This window comes from Papio anubis, chromosome 2 (assembly GCF_008728515.1).
Source record: "Papio anubis isolate 15944 chromosome 2, Panubis1.0, whole genome shotgun sequence".
NCBI classification, from domain to species: domain Eukaryota; kingdom Metazoa; phylum Chordata; class Mammalia; order Primates; family Cercopithecidae; genus Papio; species Papio anubis.
In genome coordinates, this window is record NC_044977.1 from 120,163,934 (window position 1) to 120,174,101 (window position 10,168).

Sequence of the window (10,168 nt, forward strand, 5' to 3'; positions counted from 1 at the left end):
GCCCAGCAGATCCCCAACAGATTCTAATGGAGAAGTTCATCGACTAACATTCATGGTGTGTCTGCATTTTTCCTTCATAATTATGTGAGTTTCACTTAATGTGGCTGTCACTGTAGCTCATTTTAATTGCTATACAATCAATGAGGTAAATCTGTTGCACATATATCAAATATTACCATCCTGATGTTAGAGATTTTCTTTCCAAGGCAAATAGAACTTTGACACAAAAAAAGGGCATTTAGAGCATAAAGAAAACAGCAGTAGCTTCTATAAAGCAGAAATATTAAAAACACTGTGTTACCAGTCCCAAGTGAAATTAAAAACAAACTAGAAAATAAAAAGGTCTAACTAGAAATTTAAAACCTATTATGCAGTGTACAATGAAAAGGGAAATACAAAAATTAAGGAATTCCTGAAAGATAATGAAAATACTATATATCAGAATCTATGTAAAAGTATTATCAGAGGAAAATTCATTGCCCTACCATCTATATAAATAAAAATGACAGAATGAACATAAATAAATAGTAAATCAAACAGCTAGAAAAATAAACCAAAAGGAAGCACACAGGAGGAAGTAACAATAACAAAAGCAGAAATTAATGAGATGAATAAGAAAAATAGCAAATAGATTAAAATTCTAGTTATTGGAAAAATTAAAATAGATTGATCATTAGCTATTATTTAATAAACATGAAGAAAGCACAAATGCAAAAATGGGAAATGATAAGAAGGAATCACTGATAATGTAGAGGAAATAAAAATAAAACAAAACTCTGCAAATCTATGCACATAAATTTGAAAACCTAGATGATACAGTTTCTTAGGAAAATATGGTTATTAAAATTGACCTCAGTAAAGACAGAAAGCTTAAACTGTAATTTTAATAGAACTACAGAAAGTTGTCAAGAAACTGTCCCACAAAGAAACCAAGCTGGGGTTGCTGTTCCCACAAAGAAACCAACCAAACAAAACGGGGTCCAAATGGTTTCACAGGAGAATTTTACCAAACTTTTAGAGACCATATGGTGCTAACGTTATGTACAATGTTTCAGAATAGGGAAAATAATCTAAATTCTTTTTACGAAGCAAGTATAACTTTGATCCTAAACCTGTTAAAAATAACAAAAAATATATTGAAGCAAAAATCCTAATATAATACTAGTTTTTAGACTCAAACACCACATGAAGAAAGTAATACACCAGTGTCTATCAGAAATGTAAGAATGGTTCAATATTAGAAAATCTATTAATATAGCTCACTATCATAGGACATATATTAATATATTGGGAAATCTTTTCATAGCATTTACTATATTAATAGGTATAAAGGGAAAAAATAAGGCCGGGCATGGTGGCTCACACCTGTAATCCGAAACGGATGGATGGCTTGAGCCCAGGATTTGAGATCAACTTGGGCAACATAGCGAAACCCCGTCTCTACAAAAAAAATACAATTAGCCAGGTGTGGTGGAGCGCACCAGTAGTCTCAGCTACTCAGGAGGCTGAGGTGGGATGATCACTGGAGCCCAGGGGGTGGAGGCTACAGTGAGCTGTGACTGCGCCTGCACTCCACCCTGGGTGACAGAGCAAGATCTGTTTCAAATAAACAAAATAATTGAAAAAACATGATTTTCTGCATAAATGCTGAAAAAAAATTAGGTAAAACAAGATCCATTCTTAAAAAATCTCTTTAGAAAATAGAGATGTAGGCCGGGGGCGGTGGCTCAAGCCTGTAATCCCAGCACTTTGGGAGGCCGAGACGGGCGGATCACAAGGTCAGGAGATGGAGACCATCATGGCTAACACGGTGAAACCCTGTCTCTACTAAAAAATACAAAAAAAACTAGCCGGGCGAGGTGGCGGGCGCCTATAGTCCCAGCTACTCGGGAGGCTGAGGCAGGAGAATGGCGTAAACCCAGGAGGCCGGAGCTTGCAGCTGAGCTGCAAGATCCGGCTCACTGCACTCCAGCCTGGGCGACAGAGCGAGACTCCGTCTCAAAAAAAAAAAAAAAAAGAAAATAGAGATGTATGAATACTTATTTGATGTAAATGTATTTATGTTTATATATGTTAACATGGTACACCTAACAGCTATGTATGTGTGTATACATATGTATAGACATGTGCATATATATGTGTGTGTGTCTTTGCATAAAATTCCAAAAGCTAGCCTTTTCCTTGGTGGAGAAATGCTGAAGGCAGTCTCACTAAGGTCAAGAACTAGACAAGAATGCTCAATATCTTGACCCCTATTGTTTTGGAAGTATTAGCCAGTACAAGTGGACAATAGAAAATAGACGTATTAAAATTTTAAGAATAAAAGAAAAAATAAGACTATTTTCTGTTTTCAGATGATCTGATAGTATATCTGGAAAATCCCAGATAATCAATGATAAAGCTAACTCAAACAATAAAGTTGTCCATCAAGGTAGCAGGAAATAAAATTAACATGCAAAAATAAATAGTTTCATATATACAAATAATAACCAATTAGAAGACATAATGAAAGGAAAATGTTCAAAGCCTATACAAAGAAAGCTATAAATCACTCCCAAAAGACAGAGTTGACCTGAACAAATTCCATATTATTGGTTGATAGCTAGTTAGTAAGATGATAGTTCTACCTAATTTAATTTATAATTTTAATACAGTCTTAATAAAAATACCAAGTTTTTTTAATGAAGTTAAACAAGTTGTTAATAAAGTTCATACAGAAATATGAACGTGCAAGAATCACTAGGAAAATATTGAAAAGACAGAGCTGAGTGGGGACTAGCATTACCAGAAATTAAAACATATTACAAAGCCTGTATATCAAAACAGTGAGGTACTGGCAAGTGAAAAGACAGATCAATGGAATAGAATAGAAAATCCAGAGTCTAAAATGCATTTCTCCAGAGAGCAATTTGCCTTTGCTTCTGTCTGGTGTTAACAATTCAAGCACACTTTAAACTACATACTCAGTTTGGAGCTTTTTCATGCTATCTGGGCAGAGCTAATTCAAGCTCCAAACATGTAGGATCATGGCTTGTCATTTCTGCTCCCTAAAAATTATTTTACTTTTCCACCAGCTCAAGCATACATTAAAAAATTATTTATAAAACTATATTTTAGGCCAGGCACAATGGCTCACACCTGTAATCCCAGCACTTTGGGAGGCCAAGGTGGGCGGATCAGTTGAGGCCAAGAGTTTGAGACCAGCCTGGTCAACATGGCGAAATCCCTACTAAAAATAGAAAAATTAGCTGTGCGTGGTGATAAGCACCTGTAATCCCAGCTACTTGGGAGGCTGAAGCAGGAGAATTGCTTGAACCCGGGAGACAGAGGTTGCAGTGAGCTGAGATTGCGCCACTGCACTCCAGCCTAGGCGATAGAGCAAGACTATGTCTCTAAAAAGTAAATAAATGCATACACAAAAATAAAACTATATTTTAGCCATTCGTAAGGTTGTTACATATGGAGGAGTTTTTCTGTATTTTTTTGCTTACTGATCCATTTACTAAGGCTTCAGCATCATATAGATCCAATGACTGAAGTTTATAATATATTAAATACATATCTATCATCTATTACAATATCTTATATTGAAAGAGCTGGAAAGGCACACTCCCTTTCATTGTTCTAAAGTGTCTTGGCTCTTTTCAGACATTTATTGAGTCGTAATTTAGAATTAGCTGTCAACTCAAGCCATAAATAACGAAATCACGTACTTTGCAGCAACATGGCTGCAGCTGGAGGCCATTATCCTAGGTAAATTAATGCAGGAACAGAAAACCAAATATTGTACTTCTCACTTATAAGTGGGAACTAAACATTGGATACTCATGGACATCATGGAATGTTCTCAACACACAAAAAAATGAAAAATGTTTGAGGTGTTTAATATCCAAATTACTGTGATTTGATCATTACATATTGTATCCATGTATTAAAATATCACATTATCCCATGCAATATTATATATAGAAATATATACAATGATGATGTATCAGTAAATTTTTACAAAATAGACACTGGGACTACTAGAAGTGGGTAAGGGTTGAAAATCTAACTATTGGGTACTATTTTCACTACCTGGGTGAAGGGATCAATCGCACCACAAACCCCACCATCATTATATATACTCACGTAACAAAACTGCACATGTACCCTCTGAATCTAAAATAAATGTTAAAATTATTTTTTTAATTAGCTGTCAAATTTTTTAAAAATAACTATGGGGTATTGACTAGCATTGTGTGACTATATACATGTGCACACGCGCAGTTTGGGAAGAACTGAATTATTTACAACTTTTAGTCTTCCCATCTGCACATTTCTCGTTAATATTCTTAAGTTTTGGGGGTTTTTTTGTTCTAATTGACATATTTTTCCCTCATTACAGTTTCTAATTAGTTAGTTATTTGGCGATTACTAGTTATTGTGAAACAGGTATGTTTTCATATCCTCTTTGTACAAATGGCTTCATAGTGCTTAAGGAGTTTATTGTCAAGACATGGAAGACTGCTAAAGACAAGCAAAATAAGAATTATTTCTGCTCCTCAGCTTAGGCAGCCCTTGAGGAGGAAATGCCAATGGCTCCCTTCTATCTCTTTAATGTTTGGAAAAAGAAATGTAATTATTGTGGCTCTTAAGGCAGACAACTAAAAAATCTTGTTGAAATGGATTTCTTCTAGGAATTCAGGGCCTCTCTTCAGACTCCACAAGTCATATGCTCTATTAAAGCATAGTTTCCACGATAACTACTTGCTGGCATAAAGGCCATGAACAGTTCTTACTTTCTGGGGTCATTCTTCAAATTAACAACAAAGTCCACCCCATCCCATACCCCTACCCCTAGGTATGATAATTTCATCTCCACGAAAACGTATTACTGCTAAACTCAAGGGGTTTAGCATGCCACCCTTCTAATCTGATGTCAATTTACAATACTTCAAAGCTCAAAAGCTACTTTTTCCTTTTGTCAGCGAGACACTTCCACCTTCGTATGTCTTATACATACTGATAGGTCACAGCAAACATTCATTGAATTTTAACTGGGGAGCATTTTGGATAGAAATCAAGAGACCTGGGATTAACTCTAAAACCCATGATAAATTATACCAAACGAATGAACAGGAAGCAAGCACTACGTGTTTTTCTCTTTAAGACAGAGTCACGCAGGCTGGAGTGCAGTGGCAGATCTCGACTCATTGCAACTTCCTCCTCCCAAGTTTAGCAATGTTCCTGCCTCAGGCTCCCGAGTGGCTGGGAATACAGAAGCGCACCACCACCCGGGCTAATTTTTTTTAAATTGTTTGTAGAGACGGATTCTCCCTATGCCTATGCTGCCAAGGGTGGTCAGGAACTCCTGGGCTCAAGAGATCCTCCGGTCTCGGCCTCCCAAAGTGCTGGGATTACAGGTGTGGGCCACCACGCCCATATATATATATAAATGCTTTTTTTTTCCGAGGACCTGGTCCCCGAAGAACCGATTTCCCTCAACAGTCATTTAGAAAACGAGGACCACAGACAAAACACAAATAGAAATAACTTTTTGGCTGGAGGAGTATAACTGCAATAAAAGAGGAGATCCCAAAGCAACCTGAGACACTGTCTTGCCCTGATTGGAAAGGGGATTCCGGTGATTAGTGAAAGATGACCCCTGCATCCCTCGCGTGCGTCCGTATCCGGGAGCAGCCACTTGGTAACTGTAGGGACCACTGCGATCAATCAGCTTGTACAGCCAGGAGCAGAAACCCGGGAGTCAGTTCAACCACCGCCACCCGCGTGCGCCCGCGGAAAGCCCATTCCGTGCTGGCGTCGGGCCGCGCACTGGTTTCCTAGGTTACCGGCCTCCGCGCTCCTCCTGCTTTCTTTTCCTGGAGGCGACAATCTGACGTTCTCAGCGCGTGACGCAGCACGCTTTGGTATAAATACAGACCGCTCGGTCGTAGCTTTCTCTCTGCTCGCGCGGCCGATTCGCAAAATGGCGCCGGTGAGTGAGCGATGTCTTGGTGGGAGTGTTGTGCGGCAATTTAATGATTTTTGCTGTAACGAATCTTGCATCTGTCGAGTGGGGACGTCTCAGTCGAGATAAAGGGAGTGGAGTAGTAGAGGCTGGGTCAGAAACACAACCAAAACGCGAGGATCCTGAATTGTTTTTCGAGACTCCTGGCATCTGCCATGCGGTTTAGTGGAGTTGGAGCTGGGCTCGGAAATGGTTTAGAATGGGTGGTTTTGGACACGTGGGAAAGAGGGAGGCACAGCTGTAAATTGGCCGGTGGTACTGCAATCTGAGCCATTTATTTACTGCCTTGCGCCTGATAACGCTTTTGCCACTCTGGACTGGGTAGGAGAAAGGTGAGTAATCCGGCCGGTCTGACGACCTGTGCCCCAGGCCAGAGGGAACTCCGAGGCGCTCAGCTCCCGCGATGGCCGACATCACGGAAGTTTCTGAGAACTTTCAGTTGGGGAAGAAGCTTCTCTGAAGTAATTTTTAGAAAAGTAAAAGCCTAGATTCCGGCAATGTGAAATGAACATGCTTCAGATATTGTACTTAAGTCATTAGTAAGGGAACCAGTAAGATGTTAAAATGTTCCTAAGAATATCTGAAAAGCTAGGTATATATGCGTAATTTACAGAAAAAGTTAGGATAAAATTGCTGGGCTAGCTACAAAACTGCGTAATGCCCAGCATGGCCATAAACCCTACAGGGTTATCTGTTCCATTAGACAGAAATTGTTTGTGTCTCCCAAATTAACTTCTGCGCCAACTGAGTGATTTTCTTCTGGTACATGTTACCGTGCTACCTGAGAAAGCAAACTAAGGTGTAATACTTGGTAGCCATTTGGGTGGATCTAAATTGGAGGTTATCATCTGATAAATACTGATTTGTATATGTTCCAGTGAATGTACATGGTTACTGGCTACAGCAACATTTTGCTTATGTAGCCATATAATATGGTCTTGGTATAAAAGGTTTGGATATGGAAAATTTAAGTTCCACGGTGTTGGCTTTTTTTTTTTTTTTTTTTTTTTTGAGACAGAGTCTGTCCCCCAGGTCGGAGTACAGTGGCATGATCAGGCTCACTGCAACCTCCGCTTCCTGGGTTCAAGCAATCCTCCCGACTTAGCCTTCTGAATAGCTAGGATTACAAGCATGCATCACCACACCTGGCTAATTTTTGTGTTTTTACTAGAGATGGGGTTTCACCATGTTGGCCAGGCTGGTCTCAAACTCCTGACTTCAAGTGATCCTCCTGCCTCAGCCTCCCAAAGTGCTGGGGCCGCGCCTGGCCTTTATTTGGTTGTTTTTAAAAAATTTTTTTCTTTTTTTTTTTTTTTTTTTTTAACCGAAGTCCTCTTCCCTTGCCTATAACAACGTAAGAATTGAATTTCCTAGACATAGATGGATGGAATCCTAGCTCTGGCACTTAACTGTGCTTGGGCTAGGAGGTTTACTAATCTATTTCCATCTGCAGTGGGGTGGCAGTAAAGCACGATAGTTTAAAATTGAACATCGGTGGTATGGAAAACAATGAAAGTCCATAACCTTTTGACAACTTGAACATATTAGGACTTGGTTAGAGGTTCACATCAATCCCGGGGTCGGTGGGGTTTTTTAATTTTTATTTTTGTTACATTTCTGTATATGTAACCTCACCGTACATTGTACGGATTGCATTGGTACAAACTTTAAAATTGTGTATACCAATTGAATAAATTGTTTTATATAGCTACATAATTATTTCACATTTATGTAGCAGAAAGACAAGAAGCCCAAAAGGTCAACCTGGAAGTTTAATTTGGACCTCACTCATCCAGTAGAAGATGGAATTTTTGATTCTGGAAATTTTGTAAGTATCATTCTACTTGGCTCATTTTTATAATCCGAGTTATTTATAGTGGTTTAAATGTGTAATATTTGATAATAACCTAAGCTCTATTCCTAGGGTACCTTCCCTAGTGAATATCTAGGGTTCTCTTCCCTAGTTGTGCATTTTTTCTGTTTTAAAATAGGAGCAATTTCTACGGGAGAAGGTTAAAGTCAATGGCAAAACTGGAAATCTCGGGAATGTTGTTCACATTGAACGCTTCAAGAATAAAATCACAGTTGTTTCTGAGAAACAGTTCTCTAAAAGGTTGGTACCTTTGCAAATTTTAATAAAATTATAGTAGTTTTTGGAATATTTCATGGAATATGTAATTATTACGTGTATTCTGTTTATATGCAAGAATAAATAAGAGCTTACTAAAGGCCTACATAAATGGGAAATTCAGTAAATGAGTGCCAGTTGCTGATTCTAGTTGTAAGTGTAATTTATTGCTAGAATATAGGGCAGTTGTGTCCATGGTCCCGGTCCCGTAAATTACAGGCCCTGTAAATCCAAGTTGTATGTAACCTTTAATGCTGAGTACTTTAGTATTTGAGTGTGTTAAAAGAAACATGTCTAATGTGTACATAGGAGGATTGTCTCAATGATACAAACCTTTTCTTAAAATTTTTTAAGGTTTTAGTTATTTATTCAGGAGAGGTAGCTGATCAGAGGCAAAGTCTTAACATCTTGCTGCCAGTTTTTATTTGTTCAATTTATTCATCATATATTAAATACTTCATGGGCAGCATAGGACTGGGTAACTCAACAGTGAACCAAGCAGGCAGTTTAACCACCACCAAGAAACTTCTAGTGGAGAAGGGAGAGAGTGAAATGGAATTAATCAAGCAGTGATAAGTGCTGTAAGGGCATAAAGCTAGTTGCAAAGTTTTTGGGTAAGTTGATAAGTTGTTCAGGAAATGAAATGCAGAATTGAGCCTTGCAATTGGGGGATAATTGTTACAGGCAGGATGAACCAGAAGCCTGGTGGATTAAAGTAATAGTAACAAAGCCAGTGTGTCTGGGGTGTAGTGTTTTGGGAGGAATGCATGAGGTGGGAGGGTGTCTGGGGAGCAGATCTTGAAAGCCATGGGATGTGTAAGGGGAAGCAATTGTTTATTGTGGCTGAAAAAGACTAGGGTGATACATCTGGTGGAAACTGAAGATATAAGAGCTGATTTCAGTAAGAGACGATGATGGCTTGGACTAAAGTGGTTGCAGTACATGTTAACTGAGATTATAATCACTAAGGATTCAGAGATAAAAATGTAGTAGCTGTCCTCAAGGATCTTACAGATAATCAGATAATTACTATGAAGTACAACTCTGATTACATTAGATGTAGAGAGGGCCTAAGAATTTTCAGAGAAGTTGAGACTTAATGAGCATAGTAAGAATTTAACCCTATTAATAGGTTCCCTCTTGAGCCAGGGTGGAATTGGGAGTTAGGGGGCTTAATAGTGGTGAAGGGGGTGTTAACGTTTTCACATATATATACACACACACATAATATATTTGAAGAGTAAAATCATATTGCTTAAATAATTTGGCTGTGGCAGTATGACAAGAGGATGCTACCCTAACAGTCTTGCACAATGCATAGTGTGAAAGGAAGGATGAAATATTTTGGAGGAAGCTAGGTACAGAAAAGATGAAAATGATGTATATTTTTCATACAATAAACCTTTACATAGTAGGAATTGTATTTCTTAATGAAATTTATGTTTTTATGTTAAAGGTATTTGAAATACCTTACCAAGAAATACCTTAAGAAAAACAATCTTCGTGATTGGCTTCGAGTGGTTGCATCTGACAAGGAGACCTATGAACTTCGTTACTTCCAGATTAGTCAAGATGAAGATGAATCAGAGTCGGAGGACTAGGCAAAGGCTCCCCTTACAGGGCTTTGCTATCAGTGAATAAAAAATATTATACTCTTAAACTTTTGTCTCATTCTTTGAGTATGCTGTTTACATGATTTTAATTTCCATCTGATAATTTCTATCAACAGTATTTAAATAGCTTATAGCTAGTAGAACTTTTTTCCCAGGATTTCCAAAATCTTTTGTGTACTCAGGTAAAAGTAGTGTTATATAGGAAATCTTTTTTTTAGACAGTCTCGTTGTGTCTCACAGGCTGGAGTGCAGTGACTCAGCTTCCCAAATAGCTGGAATTACAGGTGTGTACCACCATGCCCAACTAATTTTTTGTACTTTTAGTAGAGTTTGGCCATGTTGGCCAGCCTGGTTTTGAACTCCTGACCTCAAGTGATCTATCCACCTGGGCTTCCCAAAGTGCTGGGATTATAG

General features: G+C 38.4%; 1 protein-coding gene across 2 annotated transcripts; it reads left to right on the forward strand.

The window, feature by feature from the left end:
• The first annotated feature begins 5,661 nt into the window (after positions 1-5,661).
• RPL22L1 (ribosomal protein L22 like 1) lies at positions 5,662-9,801 on the forward strand. Of its 2 annotated transcripts, none has more exons than XM_009201371.2 (4): positions 5,662-5,980; positions 7,749-7,841; positions 8,005-8,126; positions 9,598-9,801. In XM_009201371.2, the coding sequence occupies exons 1-4, from the start codon at positions 5,972-5,974 to the stop codon at positions 9,740-9,742; spliced, it is 369 nt and encodes a 122-aa protein (XP_009199635.2). In that variant the 5' UTR covers positions 5,662-5,971; the 3' UTR covers positions 9,743-9,801. The 2 variants fall into 2 exon arrangements, with proteins under 2 accessions (XP_009199635.2, XP_003894892.2); XM_003894843.3 differs by having other exon boundaries at positions 5,901-5,980; positions 7,752-7,841.
• Positions 9,802-10,168: the final 367 nt, after the last annotated feature.